The 20357-nt window shown below is 36.4% G+C and overlaps 1 protein-coding gene across 8 annotated transcripts in view; it reads right to left on the bottom strand.

Annotated features, from left to right (window-relative positions):
- The window catches only part of R3hdm1 (R3H domain containing 1), a 136392-nt gene that overhangs the window by 72051 nt on the left and 43984 nt on the right, over nt 1-20357 (bottom strand). For 5 of the 8 annotated variants that reach the window (XR_003711948.1, XM_028771456.1, XM_028771460.1 and 2 more), the window contains exons 2-5: nt 14830-15038; nt 13342-13552; nt 4320-4361; nt 3702-3791 (exon numbers count right to left, since the gene is read on the bottom strand). Coding sequence is in view for 7 of the 8 variants with exons in the window: in XM_028771456.1 (XP_028627289.1) it covers nt 3702-3791; nt 4320-4361; nt 13342-13512 (303 nt within the window). In the remaining variant the exon portion in view is untranslated. The remainder of the gene's footprint in view (nt 1-3701; nt 3792-4319; nt 4362-13341; nt 13553-14829; nt 15039-20357) is intronic. The other 3 variants (XM_028771463.1, XM_028771461.1, XM_028771457.1) reach the window with 2 other exon arrangements.

Below are 20357 nucleotides of genomic sequence, written 5' to 3' on the forward strand. Positions count from 1 at the left end.
CAATAAACTTTAGGCCACTTACGCTAAAGATAAAAGTCTGACCTATTTTTAGACTAAATTATACACTTTTGTTCATTACTTAGTTTTTCTGGATAGCAGTAGTAGAAGTGGTCAGTAACCCAGAGGATACAAACGACAGGATTCTCAAACTTACTGCCAACACAAGTTTTCTTAAACAACTCCCCACCACACATAAAACAACTGTTAGGAGAATTTCGATTGCATATATAAAACAGTAAGATAATTAGCTACTTTTTTTCCTTCCATTCCATCTGAATTGAAACTTCAGGGGCTAGGGATATTGCTCAGTGGCAGAATCATGCTCAGAATACACCTTCAACACTGTCCATGGGCTATCTACACTAGGACAATGGACACCTACTTTCTGTCTTCTCTGTGTTGCTTACTAATAAACACAGTGGAAGTACTCACCAACCAGCATGTCATTCTTATGACTTTGATTTCTTTACTAAGCTGTTTCTGTTTCTAATTCATCCCATAGTTTTCAGATGTTCGTAAATGACAACAGAATTAATTTTTACTTTTCTTTCTTTGCAACTTCTTACAACTCAGGTGGAAAGCCCAATGATGAAGTCCATGCAACGGGAAAGACTCCACACTGAGTTCTTAGACCTTGATTAAAAGGTACTTTCAATGACTAGCAGACTTACCTTCTAAATTCTTTCCTCTGAGTCACAGGTATTAATTTGTAGATATTAAATTATTTAATTAAGATGAACTATACTTTAAAATGCTAGTAGAGAAGGCTAGTGGCTGGTGTCTGCTGACCTTGTTTCCAGTACTTGAATAAAGAAAACCCATTCTGAATGCTGTGGTTACAATGTAAACCCTTCTATAAATAACTGGAACATCTATACAGGAAGCATAATTCCTTACCCTTTATTATGAAAATTATAATATTTGTGATTAAGGTCATTTCCCAATTATAAACTCTTAACTCACATGAGTGACATCTCTCTTAAAACTGCTTCTTCACCTTTTTTATAATGAGTTTTACACCATATTAATTCACCAAAAATTAACAAACTGATTGGCAAAAATTGTTGCAAACTGTATCTGGCATCAAGGACTAGAACAGATAGCAGAACATTTATCTTATAGTACTCTTTCAGGTATATTTTAGTCTATTCTAGGCATGAAAAAGAGGATTCTTCTTTAAAGAAAAAGCATCTTTTACTTAGAGAGACAAAAAGAGATTATTATCCAAACTAAAATGATAATGTTTAGGAGAAACTGAAAACAACACAGTAAGTGGGGTAACTGAATTTTGACATAACATCTTATTTAACTGGTATAACTCCTCTCTTTTATTTTATTTTTTTATTTTATTTAATTTTTAAAATTTTTTTATAACTCCTCTTAAAATATAAATATATAATCTGTGATCAACACACACACACACACACACACACACACACACACACACACACACACCCTCACATGTCTCCTAGTATTTTTCAAAGGACTTCCCACTATGTAGGGTATATGTATATGTGTGTAGTATATCATAAGGTGTCTCCCACTGCCCCTAACATATTTCATATAAGGTAAAATAAATGGAGAATTTTACAAGAATTATGACAGTTACCTCATAAGATACACACTTCTCTGTGTCAATACACTCTTGAATGGCCATTTCCTCAACCTTACTGGAGCATAAATGGTGAAGCTAAGACAGTTCAGCATTTTATCAAGAGAATGAAGAAATGAACTTTCAAAACATATTCCATGAACCACCATATTCTTGATTATGACTTACAAAAGAAATTTCCAAACCAGGCAGTTTAAGGTGGCATATACCTTAAAATCTAGCACTCAGGAGGCAGAGGTAAGTAGATCTTGTGGAGTATCAGGCTAGCCTGGTCTACAGAATGAGTTCCAAGACAACCAGGACTACACAGAGAAACCCTGTCTTGAAAAACAATGATAAAAAACAAACAAAAGTTCCTTAAAATTTTTTTCATTTTTTTCTTTTTTTTTTGTATATGAGTGTCTTGCCTGCGTGTGCATCTCTATACCACATGCAGGTTTGATGTTGTGGGGACTAGACAAGGTATCAGATCCCTTGAAATTAGAGTTAGGAATGGCTGTAATTCCTATCATATGGATGCTAGGAATCCAATCTGGATCCTTTCCCTGGAAAAACAGCTAGTCCTCTTAACTTCTGAGCCATCTCTCCAGCCCTTAAGAAAATTTTTAAAATTTAGTATTCCAAAAAACAATTTTATTGTTTTTTTCCCTTTTCAGAATATGCCATACCTCAATAGCCTTACTAAAACCTAGCTATGTAATGCTTAATTAGAAATCAACTACATTCTGTAAAACAAAGTACCCAGAGGCTTAGGCTTTAAAGTATTTTAGAGGCAATAATATTCATTATACAATTTGAGAGTATTTCTGACTGTGCTAGAAAAATAGTACTGCCAAATAGATTTAATTAAACACAACACACATTTTACATTGGTCCAAGGGGAATCACAAATAAATTCTAAACACCTCAACCATCAAAAAAGATTTTAAAGATTATCATTACTTGCAATCTATCTTAGAAATAAAATTGTAGTGATTTGTAAAAGAAGGAGACATTATAAGCATGTTATAACTAACTTTATTATCTATAGTATCTTTTGAAAGACATCACTTAAACCATGGGAAAACAGAAAAGGTTTGTGTGAATCAATAAATGTACAAAATTTTGCTTCAATTTTTTTTTTTTTTGAAGAGACAAAAGTATTGAGACAGGGCTCACTGTTTAGCCCTGGATGGTCTGAAACATGCTAAGTAGACTAGGATGGCCTACTCAAAGAGATTCACTTGATTCTGTTTCCATGGTGCTGGAATTAAAGGTATATCCTGTCATTCCTCTGACAGTTGCAAATTTAAAACAGATGTACAAGTACAACATGTCAGGACATTTTCTTTCTAAAATAATTTGTCATAGTTTCTTAAATAAGCACTAGTTGTCTCATTTCTTCAGAAACTTTAAGTTGTCCAAACCCTTCTTATAAAGTAAAAGCCACTTACTAACAGCCCCAGTTACCATCAGATCATCAGCAGAGCTGAAAACACTGTTCACAGTAACAGACAAAGATCATCTGCAGTCAAGATTAACAGAGAGCAAAATCAAAGCATCAAAAGGAATATAGGATTCAAATTCTGGTTTGCTTGAACCTTACTATCTTATGCTCTGTAAGAACAGACAGAAGTATTAAACAACTACTAAGGACTCATGCAAAAGGGACACTGGCTTTAGAGTGTGCTCAGGCTAACTGAACTATTAAGTAGAAGTTGGGATAGGTTCCAGAGAATCAACAAGAACACAACAAATTTCCAAACCTCACAAGAGGGGGAATTATATCATAATTATAGCCACTGAAAGTACTTTAATATTGAATACTTTTGAATAGTAACTTATAACTTTCTTAAAGTCACATTCGTAGGTAATAATATAATCTGAAAAGTTTTTCCAAATGAAGAATCGCTATTGTAAGCCTCAGAACGAAGTAAAAAGTTTTCCTAATTCACCTGGAATTTTGTTAACAAGTATTATCAAATCAGTTTCATTTGCTAGAAATAATAGAATACATATACACTCAACTTTCATTGAACCATATCAGAAAATATCTCCAGTTCCACCATGTCTTCAAATAATGTTTGTTTTGCTTTGTTGTTGTTTTTACCTGGGTCTCCTGTGATATCTCTGCTGCAGGGGGTGGTGGAGATTCTTCACATACTGCAAGGCTCCGAACTAGCTTTAACTTTGAGCTTGACTAAAGAGAAGTATTTAAAATTAACGCTACATTTCATAAATTAGGGCGTATTAAAAAGCCCCCGAGGAGTGTCTAAATTTCTTTTTAGTTTTTGCCACACATAAAAAAGTAGATGAAATGTGTAAGTTAGATATATCATTAAATACCACTAAACCCCCTTAAAATTGAAAATAAACAATTGAAGTTTTAAAAATCATAGCAATAGCAAGAATGGAAATAATTCCAATTTCAAATTTAACAAATGGTGAGAAAGCGATTTTTCTTTATAGTTAAAAAATGAAAAGAACAACAAAAAACCCACCAAGGATAATTAAAAGCAATGCACAAAAGCAACTACGCAAGACAAAAAAAAAAAAAAAAAGAAAAAAAAACCAAAACCAAAAAATCCCAAATAAAACAAAAGAAGCTTTCTGCCCTCAAACAAAAGATGAAAAAAAACTAAACTGAATGTAGTGCTGTATGAAAACAAGAAGTCACCAAGCATGAAGGAAGGCCTTGGCATGCCAGCACACCAAATAGTTACTATACCTTAGACCTTTTTCCTGTCTGTCCAAATGACTGCGGGGGCCGCTGAATATACAATAAGAAAGATTGTATTAAATTTCACATTCAATCAGAAAATTTGCTTCTTAATTTATACACCTAAACCACAGAGTGTGCTAAACAAGGAAAGCTAAGATGGTTCAGAGAAAAAGTACTGATTCCTTCCAGAAGCACAGTTGGAAAAGTTACTAAGTCCTTCTGTGGATTGGCATTTTTCTTTAAATTAGCAAATTTCTGTGTCAAATGAATGCAATATGAAACTTTGAAGGTGACTTTTTCATAGCAAAATAAAGTATGTTTCTACAATATTTTATAACAACACTTTTTACCAATGTTGGGGGGGGGGATGAGTAAACTGGTCATACCAAACCACTCAGCAATTTCAATTAGCTGAAGTCAGAAAAATTTCTTTTCTCTACAAAAAATATTTGATTAGTACAGAGTCAGAGACTATACTACTTTCATCTCTCATTTGCTAAGCATTTTCAGCAAAACATGAAGGACACACCACCAGTTTTAGTAAAGAATGCTACTCACTATGTCTCCTGTAAGACGATGAAGCAGAATGATAGAAATAAAGAAGGCAGACATCCAATAAAGGTGTTTAGCACAACTGTGATCACTAGCCACATCATCAGCTAGCCTACAGAAGCAACTAGCTGTTTTCTGAGCTTCAGCCTATAGTGCCTGTAACTCAGAACAGATTTTAAACTCTTTCCTCTCTGTTATTTCACATCAAGCTCCTCATAAGGCAGGGGCAGACATCTATTCTCATTAGCAGTAACAACCAATTCAACAACAAAACACAATGCATATTCAAAACTGGTAACTCTCAGACTACAGAGCTTCCCATTTAAGGAAAGGGAGAGAGATTATGTATTCTAACATCCCAAGACTTTTGTGCCAAGGCAATAGAAACACCAGCAGGAATACGACAATGATAAAGCCTCTATTTTGGGTCTTAATGCCTTCACTGATTAAAACATGGTACTCTTATGATTTTAACTTTAGATCACTGAATGAAAAATAAAACCTAAAAGACAGAGAAAGTCAAATTATCCCCCCAGCCCAAATTGCTTATGAAGGCAAAACTGGTTTGAAGACATTTACACAGGGGAGTACTGCCAAAGAGGACTCTGTTCATGTTGGTGGACTAATTTCAATTTGCTCTTCTCTTCACCTTGACCAAGTGGGTATTTTATTCTCTGTAAGACACATGTAAGAACCGGAATAAAGAAGACAGTTCCTTTCTGGCATAAAAGGATTTCAGAGTCCAGAATCAGTTACAAATTACTCAAACTGAACCTAAGCGCCTCAAATTCTTAGTCTAGTAACCTTCCACTTACATACACTTATGTGACAGATTACATACAGATATAGGAGGAGATGGAATTCCAAAAACAGTCCCCAAGAATGAGTCTCCATCCTTTTGCTACTTAACCGTACACAAAGCTGGGCTCATCTATGAAAATAATTTACAGAAGTAGCTAAACTCCAAGTCAGTTGATCCTAAAACATAGATTTAAAACTGAGGTGAGTCTGACCTAGCAAATGAGCCTCTTAAAAGCTGAGTTTTCTTCGGTTGAGATAAAATGGGAAAGTTAGTGGAATTCAAAGGATTCAAAAATCATTTTTTGCTTTGAAGATAGGCTACCCTGGAAACACAGACCTTATACTAACTCTGGAAATGAGGTCTGCTGAAAAAAGAATGTACCTTGACACCTGTTCTTTCCCAACTCTTCTGAAAAGGATCAGCATGGCTAACAAATCTTAAGCAGAAAGCTCCTAATGAAGAGTTATTTTATTTTAACTATCTAAGTTTGTGTTGATCTGTTCTGCAGCAAGAGAAAACAAATATACCAATATATGAATAAGTGCCAGAATGACATTATTACATAAAATTAATTCTTTTCATTTCAGACACACACTATATAATATATACAAGCAAATTGCCATATACACCTGCACACACAGCAGAGCAGAGCAAATGATTTCTGCTTATAAAAGTAGATGTCCTTCACTTATATACATACAATTTTTTTTCCTGTTATCAGTTTGGAAGCCAGACTTAGCTTTAAGTCAGAATTCTTCCAGTTTGATTTATAATCATTTTAAAGTGGTCTTTATTTATTTGGAGAACACTTTTTATCTTTATTAGAACCTTATGCTGACAGTAAAAATGTAGCAACTCTTTTATGTTCCTTACTAGTAGTGCAAAGCAGTAAGCGAATTAGAGTTTAGAAAGGTGAAGGACAAACCTCAATTTATATAGTTTATCCTGTTTATACCAAAGAACAGACAGAAGCTAGGTCAACAAATAGGTACAGAATATAGAACATTCTTAATGGATTGTCAGTTTTTAACTGATAACACATTGGGAGAGGCACCAGCTACTAGAGTTTGAAGAAAAACTGAGAAGATCAGAGTAATCTTCAAGGGTAGGTATATTGTGTGTTAGCATAACTGCCAATCCAATATTATTTAATTTAGAGGAAATCCAACTTATTTCATCAAGAAAATAATTTTTATTTATAATCAGTAATTACTATTGTTAGGTTTAAAGCCTGGACAAAAGACATCAAAGTGGACTTGGTTGCTACTTTCTCCAAGAATCCCTCAGTCCTTACCTGTTACAGGGTCCTGCTCCCTGGCACACCTTGCTCCTTACCCGAACCATCTCCAGCCTAGTCTCTGGCTATGCTCTCCCATATAGCTAAAATAAAATTTCACCTTCACATACCTAGAACCAGTCGTGTCCTTTTTATTTCTTTTTCCTTCCATTCAATTAACAAAATAAATTATAATAGTTGAAATTTTTTTGACACTTTGCAAATTATTAATTTGCACTGCAATTCTGTATAATAGTAAGGATTAAAAATAATTCTGTGGGGGCTGGAGAGATGGCTCAGTGGATAAGAGCACTGACGTTCCAAGGTCCTGGGTTCAATTCCCAGCAACCATATGGTGTATCACAACCAGCTGTAATGGGATCTGGGTCTCTGAAGACAGCTACAGTGTACACATATAAATAAAATAAATAAATCTTTTAAAAAAAGTAATTATGTAAAAGAATAGAATGAATTCAGTACTGAGTTAAAGATAACATAATGGTGAGTGAAAACACTGCCAGGCTGCAGATTTCTATTAAAATGAAATAAAAAAATATTTTCTTAATTCAAAAGAACTGAAAAAAAAGGAAGTCAATAAATCAACAACTGAAACACAAACACCAATTTGATGTTACTACTTAATCTTCTGGCCATAGAATAGGATGTTAAAATCCAAAGGTCTATTTCTGACCCTCAAGCAAAGTTCCCAGGGAAATCCACAGCCTCATAGTTTATTACTGTAAATATTAAATGAAGGCAAAAAAGTTCTCCATTAGAGCAACAATACCAACCAACCAGAGCTCCCAGTGTCTAAACCATCAGCCTGGGAGCACATAAGGGAGGGACCCATGGCTCCAACTGTATATGTAGGGGAGGATGGCTTTGTCGGCATAGGTGGGAAAGGAGATCCTTCGTCCCATGAAGGCTAGACGCCCAGTGTTGGGGAATTCGAGAGTTGTGAAGATGGGAGTGTGGGGGGTGGGGGTAGGTAGGGGCACATCCTCATAGAAGCAGGAGGAGGGGGGGTGGGGTAAGGTAATAACATCTGAAATGTAAATAAAATATCCAATTAAAAAAAAAGAAAAAAGTTCTCCATTAAAATGGTGACTGTATAAAAGTTATCCAATGTAAAAAACTGTATTTAAGTATTCAAGTATTTCTTCATCTCCATGCTTATAAATGCTAACACCATATCTGGATATGACCCAAAGTCAATTGAAACCAAATTCTAGAAATAATTTTAAGAAATGAAGTGTATTTTACAAAACAAATTCTAAGTTTTAAAATGTTTAACTTGTTTAGTGTTTATAAAATTCAATAAAAGCAAAGAATATAAACAGGCTTAAAAGATAAAAGTTACGTTGAAATAGAAATTTTGGAAAGATGTTAAGAAACAAGCCTTATTATTACTGACTTTATTTTGGATGATAATAAAGGGAGAAATTTGAGAAGCTATGTGGGCTTATTAAGTAACTGACAATAGTAAAGTGTATCAACTGAGGACATAACTACCTCAAGGAACGTTTGAGGGAAAGGCTGTTTTTGTAGATATAAGGCAAACCGAGAGCAACAGAGGCTGACACAGAGTGAGGGCAAAGTGATTGAGACAGAGGGACAAGAGAGAATGGGCGAGAGAGCAAGACAAAAGAACTGAATAGGAACTGAAACAGTAGGGTTGTAAGGGAATGAGCAGCAGGGGCAGTGAGGTCCACAGCAGAAGACGTTTAGGGAAGGGACTGAGGTAAGAAGAGCCAGGATGGACTCTCTTAATGGGCACCTGTGACGGAGAGCTGAAGGCTAGTATGTGCTTTGGTATGCTAATAGGTACCACAGCCCATATATTTTGGACTTGACAAATATCATACTTTGTATTTGTTTCATCATTTAAAAAAATTGTTGTCTATGATAGCACTCTTGTTGTTGATAAAAATGTGCCATGAGGTTTTGCTTTTGTTTTTTCACTGATAAAGGATCATACATACTAGGTAGGCTATGTTAGTCTTAAATTTCAAATATAGCCTAAGCTGACCTGGAATTCTATATCCTCCTGCTTCAGACTCCTGACTTTGGCTGGCTTCCTGAGTTGCTCTTGACAGCCTTGTGAGATTTTTATCTCCTATCTGTTCTCTTAATCCCCTTTGAAGTAACTCAGAGGAATAAGCTGTCATACTAACTACCTACTTTAATTGATACATGTTGAAAAAATCATATACCTCAGACAAAATTTATGCACCCTGAAAACAAAGGCCTATTCTAATAGTCTACTGAATTATAGTTATATCATCTCATGAAAGCATTTCAAAAATACTTTAAGTGCTAAAACTGGTCTTTGAACCAGCCCTAAATTCCTAAGGAAAACTAGTCTCTGCACCAGGCCTTAAACTCTTACACAATGTGACCCTGAGCTAAAGGTTAACTGCTGGACCATCTCTCTGCTTCTGTAAACAATGCTTGCTTGTTGCAGATGTCTAGAGCTGTTATTCTGTATATGTCTTTTTTTGTTTGTTTGTTTTTCGAGACAGGGTTTCTCTGTGTAGCCCTGGCTGTCCTGGAACTCACTCTGTAGACCAGGCTGGCCTCGAACTCAGAAATCCGCCTGCCTCTGCCTCCCAAGTCCTGGGATTAAAGGCATGCGCCACCACTGCCTGGCCTGTATATGTCTTAATTGCCCTTAAAAACTTAAACTAAGAGGTCAGGGCTGTTTCGAGTTACTCTGCTTAAGACAGTCTGCACTGATGGTTGATTTATTCAGGCCTCTAGGGAGCTTTTCCCTTAAGGTAATCCATAATACTATGTGTTAATAAAAACTAGCTCTCTTTTACCCTGTAACAGCAACTAACAAAATGTGGATATAGCCATTCTATTATTGATAAACAGTGGGAATAGGTTTGGGGAGACAATGCTTGTTCTTTCTACATACATTATATATATATAAAAATTTCAGGCTGGATCTTTAAAGTTCAAAAGAAAAATGAATGTTTAGTAGTAAGTTATAACTAGTAACTTCAGATTAAGTTAAAAGATAACTGCACACTATTAACCCTTGTTTTTAGGACAGGTCTCACTACATAGCTTAGGCTGATTTCATAGTGATCATCGTAAGATATAGTAGCCTGAGTTAATCACTTGTTGACCATAAGAATGTACATTAGAGAAGAACTGCATTTAATAATTGCACTGAAGTCATTTTTTTTTTCATTAAAAAAGTTCTAAGTTTTGCCTGTATGTACGTCTGTATGTCTATGTACCATGTGAATACCTGGTACAGATAGCGGCTAGAAAGGGTGCCAAATGTCCCAGAACTAGAGTTATATAGATGGTTGTGAGCCACTATGTGGGTACTGAGAAGAGAAGCTCAGTTCTCTAAAAAAAAGCAGCAATTATCATCTTTCCCGCCTGAATCCTTACTATTTTAATCACAAATACAAAAGGTTTTCTGCAAACTTTCTCTAATGCAATCACTGCTAATGAATGAGCATACTGACTAGAGAAGACAATTTTCTTGTTTTATAAAGTTTAATTAAAAATGACTAGGGGAAATATTATGTTTCCTAATTTCTAGAAAATTACTATTTCAGCTAGGCATAGTGGCACAGATTTGTGGCCCCAGTACTTGGAGGCAGAGGAAGAAGGGTCAGGAATTGAAGGGTAGCCAGGGCCACAATGGATTCAAGCCTTGCTTAGGCTACATGAGATGCTATCTTAAAAAAATATATATATCAAACACGCACAAGGGGAGGGAGGAAGGGTGGAAAAACAGAAGGGAGATAGATAGAAATAAAAAAAAATACCCTTTGATTATATTTAATCATTGGGAGATACTTTAAATCAGTTCAGAAAATTAAATGGTTTTTAAAGTGATAGAAATTAGCATCATTGTCTAACTTCATGTCAGACATGTTTATAGGAAAGTACAAATCTTCCAAGTGAATGAAGAAAGAGAAACGAGATGCCCCTTAAAGGAACTTTCTTTACTTGTCAATAAAAGAAAAAAAGTGAAACAATAACCTTTGACAAGTAGCCTTCAAGGTCTATTTTTCTTTGGTATGTTTATGGTTTTTAATTTTTTATTTAAACAGGTTATCAGTATGCAGCCCAGGCTGACCTAGAACTTACTATCCTCCTACATCAGCCTCCCAGATGCTGGCATGACAGGCACAGGCAACCACAGATGGATATTTTAAGTCCTCTGGATATTTTAAGTATGACAGAAAAGAGCTGGCCAGGTTCCTTGGTGAAGAAAGGTGTTTTGAAAGTTTGACCACCTAAGTTTGATGCCCAGAGCCCACATAAAAAAGGAAGGAGAGAACAAAGACTAAAAACATTGCCCTCTGAACTACCCAACTGAGTATTCCACATACATTATGGACATATATACAAAATTAAGACAAATTTTGCCAGGCAGTGGTGGTGCATGCCTTTAATCCCAGGACTTGGGAGGCAGAGGCAGGCGGATTTCTGAGTTCGAGGCCAGCCTGGTCTACAGAGTGAGTTCCAGGACAGCCAGGGCTACACAGAGAAACCCTGAAACTCTGTCTCAAAAAACTAAAAAAAAACAAAAACAAAAACAAAAAATTAAGACAATTTTTTAAAGTAACAGTATTTTCTCAAAGAAGGATTCTCTATTCACAAGTATGATGAGTATCTCTCTGTGTATGAGTGAGCGTATTGCATGTATATACAACTGTTTGTCAACAGCGAATGTCAGGCGTCTTGCTCTACACTTTGCACCTTCCTTTTTGAGTCAGTCTCCCAAAGAACTGACTAAACTAGCTGATCCACAAGCTCTAGGGGTTTTCTTCCCTACTTCTGCACTACCTAAGACCCTGGATACAGACACAGGCCCCCACATTTGGCTTTTATAATGGTGCTGGATACATGAACCCAGGTCCTCATATTTGTACAGTAAACACTTAACCAATTGAGCAATCTCCCCAATTTCTGATTGTTGATCTTAGTTTTCAACTTTAATGACATGAGAAGCCCAGGATGTTAGTAAGGAACACCTCTAGGAGTGTCTACGATTTAGATTATAAGGGCTCCGCCCTAACCAATTTCACAGTCTACTGATGACCATAAAACTCAAATACTCTATCCAGAAGTAATGAACTGTGGAAGGTGGAATCTAGTTGGAGGAAGTGGGTTGCATCTGGGTGTGCATATGGAGGTTATTATCTTAGTCAAGGCTGCTTTATGTTAACTCCTTTCTGCTGATATGAGGTGAAAAAGCTCTCTTACGCTGTGGTTTTTGACTATTTCTGCTTTGCTACAGGCCTCAAGTCATGGTAGCCAGCCAACATGGACTGAAACCTATGAAATTGAGCCTCAATTACTGTTTGCTCATGTAAGTTGTTTTTAGGTGTAAGTCACAGCAGGAAAAGCTAACACTGTAAGACATTAATGTTAAAGACAAAATTAGGATATGTTTCAGTTGTAGATTTCAGATTAACACAAACTCTTTCCTATATGACAGGTAGGATCCAAATGATCTTCCTCTAGACAGGAATTATCTGTATGTGCTGTCAAAAAGTAGTGACGAGGAGGTTTTCCGACATCAGCTTGGATCCAAGCTTCTTGGTGCACTTATCTGTTGGAACATTCTCCCCAGGATGCCTAAGCAGCCACATAATTCACCTAGCTACATTGAAAATGCCATACTGGAGAAATCATGGAAATGTATACCCAAGGTCTAGCTAACCAGAGGTCCAGCCATTTTCTCAAACTTAAGTATTTTTGCCTGGAATTTAAAGCCTTCTAAATGGTTGGTTATAAAATATCATGCATACACAGCCAACAAAAGTATTAGGTAACATTTACCCCTTCCCCACAAACCTCTTCACTTAGAAATGGCTGATGGATTGATAAATCTCTAGAGGACTGTATCTGCCATTAGGTCTTCTGCATGTTTGAACACTCTTATTTCTCTCTCTTCTAAGAGCTCTTAACAATCACAGCACTGATAATTAAGGAGAGTGAAATGAAAAGGTAGAAAGCCAACAAAATCATACTGGCTACACACAAATTTAAAGAATCATATCATGTGATATATATATGGAAATCAAAGACCTAAGACTCGGCAAGCTGTCCTGGTAATGAAAAAAGTAAGCTAGTAAATATGTACCAAAGGGTCAACTTCCCTTTTAGAATTGTGACAAGTGACCAGGCAGTGGTGGCGCACACCTTTAATCCCAGGAGGCAGAAGGAAGCAGATCCCTGAGATCAGGGCCAGCCTAGTCTACAGAGAGAGTTCTAGGATAGCCAGGGCTACACAGGGAAACCCTGTTTTGAAAAACCAAAACAAACACAAAGGAATTGTGAGAAGTGAGTTCCATATGAAAAGAAGCACACTCATACAATGAATAGTAGGTATTTATAGCCATGGAAAAAAACCTGTTTACCTGCAAATCAATATTATTGTCAATACAATGTTCATTCTTCTCTGCTGAAATCTTCCCATAGGTTTCTGATTTGATAAGATTTTCGACTCTGGTTGTATCTCTCATTTCTGCCTCCAAGTCCTTCATTGTTTCAGTTTCATCTTTTATAATAATAATATCAGACATCCTCATTAGCAAAGGTTATTTTAGAATTCTACAGGGAACTTGAAGCCTTGACAAAAAGAAAAGTAATCTTAATTTAGTTTGAAACAATCTTCACATTCAGTTGCTGCATAGTATTAACTAAGTAACTTCTATCTTTCAAGAATAATGCAGAATGCACATAAGCAAGATTCCTGCCTGGAAGATCTATAATACTTTGGTACATGATTCTTAAAATATCACAATAGAGTGAGAAGACATGAGCTAGATCAAGATGAGAAATGATGGCTAAATAAATATACTTAGATGACATTGAAGTATTTTTCTCTAAAGGAATAAAATGAACATTATCCCTCTTGTACTGGGAGCATTGACTACCGTCATACAGTAAATGTATTTTCCTGCCACAGTTTACATCTAGATTCCTAAAATTCCAAGCTTTAAAAATTGCTTTCATTTAATTAAAAAAAAAAAACCCATAGCATTCTATATAAAACATTTTTGTAAGTCTGGGTTAACAATTCTGTTTTATAATGCAAATAAAACATTAAAGTCTCCAGACTCAACTGATTCAATGCCAAACAACATGTTTAATCACATACTCTAGAAAATGAATTTCCTAAGAGATCAAACACAGACATTAGTATAGTTCATGTAACTAGTAAATATAAGAAAACAATAAAAATATCATCCCAAGTATCAGGAACAGGAGTGTATCAGAGACTAAGCTAAAGCTAGAGGGAGACACACAAGGAAAGTGGGTCAAGCAGGTATGGACTATTATAACAAAATCAAAGAATGCTTGGTATTTGAATTAAATTCTTCCAACTCCTCTGTACTTTTCACACTTTCCATTTCAAGTCATGATGAAATTTATCTGTTCTAAATAAGCTGAAAAATTAAAAGCCTTTTTTTCATAATAGATTTACAGTTAAATAGAAGGACATCTGGAAGCTGAAAGATAATCTGTAAAATCAGACTACTCTGAATTTAAAAATAAAAAAAACCACATTTTATTTAGGCAGGATTGCAGTCCGGCATCTGTGAGAAGGAGGAGATGACACACAAGAGACTTGGAGTAAAAGAAGTTTGGCAATACTTGGGATATGCATGCATGCAAGCAAGCAAGCAAGCAAGCAAGCAAGCAAGCAAGCAAGCAAGCAAACAAGCAGAATGCCTTGCGTAATATAATCACAAACCAGAAGTTCACTGGCCCATTCTAAAAAAAGTTAAGGTTGCAAAGCAAAGTGAAGGTAAACTGGCTAAGGAAGATATTCAGGCTCCTTTACTTTCTTATGGATGAACTGTAAAGAAAATAGGCTACCCAAAGAAATAGAAGAACATTACCTGATGTGTCCTATGGATCTGAGATTGTGGTGTTCCACAAAAATAAAATAAAATAACCCAAGGTTCCTTTTCACAGTTGTCAGCCAGGATGTCAATTGTATTGAACCAACAGTAATCTGGCGGAAGGAGTCCCATGTCCTTGTCACCACTGGAGATTCCTGGGCTGAAATGAACTGTCTTGGATCAAATATATCATACCTTTCAGTGGCCTAAAATGAAAACAAACAAGAAACATTAACACAAACAAACAAAAATCAAGACAGAAAAATTACTCCATAATAGTTTAGAAACTTAAAAGCTATTATTCATGGTTTTATTACTTTCTTGTCCTAAACAAGAGTCAGAATACTAATTCTGAGATGCATTAGTTATATAAACCAAAAGGAGTCACCTGACCCTAAAAGGCAGAGAGGGGAAGAAGAGGAAGGCACAGCTATCAATATGGTTAGAGCATCAGAGATGGTGGCAGCTCTACTCTATTAATCATTCAATCTCTAAGAACTATAGTTTCTCTTAGAGCTACACCTATGGATTTAAAACTAATTCTGAATAGCAATTGTATATCCTGGAGTTTTAAAAGAACAAAGGCTGTAATAATCCACTTAACATGTCCAAAGAAATCCATTGTGTCTGCTAAAAGAAAATGTATGTAAAGGGTGGAATAATTTAGTGACATCCATGAAAATCAATGCCCAAATTCTCACCATATTATAATAAGGACATTTTAAAAAATTGCTTACTGTAGTGGTGGTGGTAACGTGTACCATGGTATACACATGTGGAGATCAGAGAATAACTTGCAACAGTAAGTCTCTCTTTTCTCCATGATAGTTCCAGGGGTTTGAACTCTGGTTGTTAGACTTAGTGCCTTTAGTACCAGAGATATGACATCAGACCGCCCAATCTGTATTTTTAAAGTCAGTTTTATTTTGCTTGATGCAAGTGAAAGTTATAGGCAAGTAGAAAACACTTAAAGGATCACATGGCTTTTCCAATTTCCTTTGAGAGTTATACTATTGATAAACACAGTAATACGATTTTAGGTAAAACAACTGTGCACAATGAAATCCAATGCTAAAAGCACCACTGGTAATATAGCTGGCTCATATGCCTAACAGAAAATTTCTGCTTTAAAAGAGAAACATTCATGCAAATCAAAATTACCCTAAAATTTCATCTTACATTATCAGCCAGAATGGGCAAGATCAATAAAACAAATGACAGCTCCTGCTGGCAAGAATGTAGGTAAGTGCAGTGCTCATCCACTGCTAGTAGGAATGAAAACTTGTACAGCCACTATGGAAGTCATGCAACAGTTACTCAAGAAGCTGGGAACACAGCTACCTAAGATCCATCTATACCACCTTTGGAATATACCCAAAGGACTCTACATTCTCTACCACAGAGACACTGGCTCGTCATGTTCACTGGTGCTCTATTCATTCATAACAGCCTAGACAACCATTAGCAAATACATGGATAAAGAAAATGTGGTGTATTTACACAATGGAATATAACTCAGCTGTTAAGAACAACAAAATCATGAAATTTGCAGACAAATGAATGGAGCTAGGAAAAAAAAAAAGAAATTAACCTGTGTGAAGTAATTCAGATAGAAAAAGAAAAAAAATGTATTTGTTCTTTATATGTGGATGTTAGCTCTTAAGCCTTCAAAAGGAGGGTTACAATCCACATAACCACAGAGGTTAGGTCTAGGTGGGAGAGGAGGCCCTCTCAAGGAAGTGGAAACAGAATATTTAGTTATGGGAAGACAGAGAAGACTAGAACAAGAGGATTAAATGGAAAGGGGGAGGGAAGAGGGGCTAGGAAAAGAATATGGGGAGGGACAATTAACAATAAGGGCCATTTAAAGGACTGCATGAAAACCTACTACTGTAGAAGCGTCTTGAAATATATACATATATGGAAGAAATCTAAGGAGCCACAAACATAACAAGGGAGACAATGCTCCCACTAGACATCTTTGCTACCAAGTGAAACTTCCAATGCCAAAAATAGGTTACAGCTAATTAAGTTGTTGGTCAAAAGGGCCCTACATAAAAATCCGCAGACAATTCAGGCTATTTGCAAACGCTATTGGTTGCTCTCCACAAATCAATGGTAAGGCCCTATTGCTGAAGACAATACTTACATATTTCACTGAACATGGAGAAGTTGAGCCAGAACCTAACTAGAGTCTTCACCCCTACTGACTAGCATTAATGGTACTAGAAGCTACTCTGGGGCCAAAGTTCCCAACCCAGCTACAAACCCTGTAATATACAATGTAGACAGGCTTGAATGATATGGTGGTGTAACAGTGGCACAAATATGGGAATAACCACTATTCTCTAATTGGGTTTAAAGTCCACTCCACAAGAAGGAACTCATGCCTGACCCTGCTCAGATGGCCAAGAACCTGGGACTAGATAGGCCATTAAAAAAAAAAAAGATATACCTTCATTTCCAGCACATTCAAACAAATAAGCACTAGAACCTGTGGATTATGTGCATCAGGAATGGGAGAGGTTGCTGACCTGGAGGTAGGCTTCTAAGGGCCTGTGAAGTTTCTAAGTGAACACTGAAATTCATAGTAGAGGAATGGAGAGATGGTTCAGGAGTTAAAAGCACTTATTGCCCTTGCAGAGAACTAGGGATCAGTTACCAACACCCACACGATGGCTCACAGCTTGCTGGAATTTCAGTTCCATAGAGTTCCAAAATCCTCTTCTTACTTCTGTGAGCACCAGACATGTACATGGTGCATACACATACACGAAGGCAAAACATTTACATACATGAAACATGAACAAATGAAGCAACCATTTTGGTTTGAGCAATCTGCTACTTTGGCCACTTTCCTTGTTAGTCTTTTATTAATTTCTGCCATTGTAATATATATTTTGGCTCTACATTAAAAAAAAAAACCTCACAGAAAAGGGAGCAAAATGATTTATAATTTGCCTCTCGTTTTGTTAGGTTCTCAATGTAAATGAAATACTATGATATGACTTTACTACTCTTTGTCTTATTAAAATGATATAAAATGAGCCTTCTCTTTTGTTTCGTACTTACAAGGAACATTGAGTGTCTTGAAATTAAAATTGGTTATTTTTTAATTCCATACAGTTGCCTTACCTCAACATAATCTTTCTTGTCACCATGATTCAATAAACTGCAAAAGCCTTACAAATAAAATCCTGAGGCCTAACATATTTGTCAGGTCCATGCCAATCTACAGGCTCCCTCAGTTTCTGCCATAAGTACATGTTATAAACTTCAAAGCCTCTCATCCCAGCTAACATAACAGGCTCCCTTTCTCCCAGGTATCCGTTCCCTTATAACGCTGAAGATGTTTCACCCTGTTACTTCTCTCTGCTTTCCAGAGAATCAGCCTTAACAGTCTAAACTTTTCTCACATAGAGCAGCTAATCTGGCTTCTTTGCTGTGCCCATGTCATTAGGAGAGACAAATTGGCAGCTTGGTTTACTTAGGAGGCTGGGCCTCTTGGAAGGGAAACCAACTATGCCCCACCCAGAGGTTTTGGCACCAAATGTATAAAGTGAGGAGATGACTTCTCCAAGGTATGTTTGAGGAGAAGTTTTCTTTTTCGGAAAAGAAAGGGGGGTGGGGGTGGGCAAGTGTACATGTACAGGAATTTGTTTCTTGGATTGTTCTTGAATATAATTTCGTGCTTCCTGTGACAAACATTTACATTCAATTTATAAGACATGTTTATTCTTGTTGGATGTGAAAACATAGCTATAGAATCCAATTTGGTCAGTGTACCCTGAGTCTGGATATGTTCTTCTGGTCTTGCTTTTGTGCTTTCCCAAATATAATCATGCCAGGCAATTGTGTTTAAATTAAGCTGTCCTTAGAAAGTTCTGGGAAAGAGCTGCTCTGTTAATATTTAGTATGTGCTTACTGATGTTCATTTACATGTTTTTCTGATCATGTTTTTGTGAACTCAGCTTCTCTGGATCATTGCTTTCTTTGTTACATTTATGTATAAAAGTACACTGAAACGGAAGTAAGGCTGTCTACAGACAGCATTAGACTGCTGCACCATTCTTTTAGGTCCTCAGATCCCAGGTCTCACAGACCAAGATCTGCATGGGTTGGCAAAAGTTGTCAGCCTGACAGATGAATAATATTGATTTTAAAACGAAAGAGAGGGCAGAAGTAATATCTCAGTGGTTAAGAGAACTTGTTGCTTTTGTAAAGGACCCATGTCTAGTGGTTCACAACCACCTATAACTCTAGCTCTAGAGGACCCAATACCCTTGTTTAAAAACAAACAAAACTGCACAGTATATTTTATTCCCACTGTTTAAAAAGAAAGAGGGGAGGAAGTATTAAAATGTAATTCCAGTGAGGTCCAAACTAGAAAAGAGTTGTACAAAGATACTATGGTGAACAGGTACTTTACATGTAAAATATTCTGCTTTGTGAATATTACAATATAAAGATTTAGATTGCTACCTAAATGTCCTAGAGAAACCTTAAGAGTATATGAAAACTCATGTCATTCTTCTGCCTCAAGATCCCTTTTTCCCTTCATGTATTTCATTCCCTGTATTATTGCATAGCTGTTAATCCTGAGATCTGCCAGAGACAAACCAGTGCCAAAGAACCTCCCTTTAAACCACATCTATAATGGAAACACCTGTTTAAACATAAATATTAATTAAAATCATTATATTAGTAAGTAAGGAGGCACAAGGTAAAAAATCACAGAATTTAGGTAAGTTCAAAGCCATCTCTATGGAAGCAGAAAAGCAAATGTCAGGGAAAGCCTTGCTGGTCTTAAAAAAGAGTAGGTAAGCCCAAGAGGAAGATACAACTAGAAGAGCTAGGAGGCTTTAGGGTAGGAGGTTGGTGGGCCAGAAGAGCCCTGGGGTTTTGACATTTTTGACAATAGGGACTAAGGAGCCTGGAGATCGGCATGGGCTTTAATATGCATTACATGTTTCTGCTAGTAGAAAACTAGATGGTCCATTTTTCTGTAGGGAGAGATAAGTGATGTTTTTCTTGACACACATCACACAGGTTTCTGAGGAATGCTGAATCTTTGGTCTACCCAGCTGTAATCCTTCTATTTACCCTGTCAAGAGTCTAGCTGAAGCTGAGCCCAGACTGTAATTTAAAACTCTGCCAGTGGCACTGCCATTTGAGTTTTGGACCTAACAATATTCCCTTAAAAATTTTTATAAAGATTATTTTATGTGTATGACTATTTTGCCTGAATGTATGTTTGTATACCACATGGTGCTAATGGAGGCCAGAAGAGGGTGCTGGGTTCCCTAGATTGGAATTACAGAACATCGTGAGCTGCCATGTGAGTGCTGAAATTAGACTGAACTTGAATCTCTCCAAAGAGCAGCCAGTGCTCTTAACTGGAGAGTAAGTCATCTCTCCAGCCCTCAGTGTGTTTCTACTTTCTTCAAGATGTGATTTTTATTTTCTTCAGGGAACTCCTTTTGCAAACTTTTGTTAAAGTGTGTACAATAAGCTGACTGAAATAT

This window comes from Grammomys surdaster, unplaced genomic scaffold, assembly GCF_004785775.1.
Source record: "Grammomys surdaster isolate TR1022 unplaced genomic scaffold, NIH_TR_1.0 208, whole genome shotgun sequence".
NCBI lineage: Eukaryota > Metazoa > Chordata > Mammalia > Rodentia > Muridae > Grammomys > Grammomys surdaster.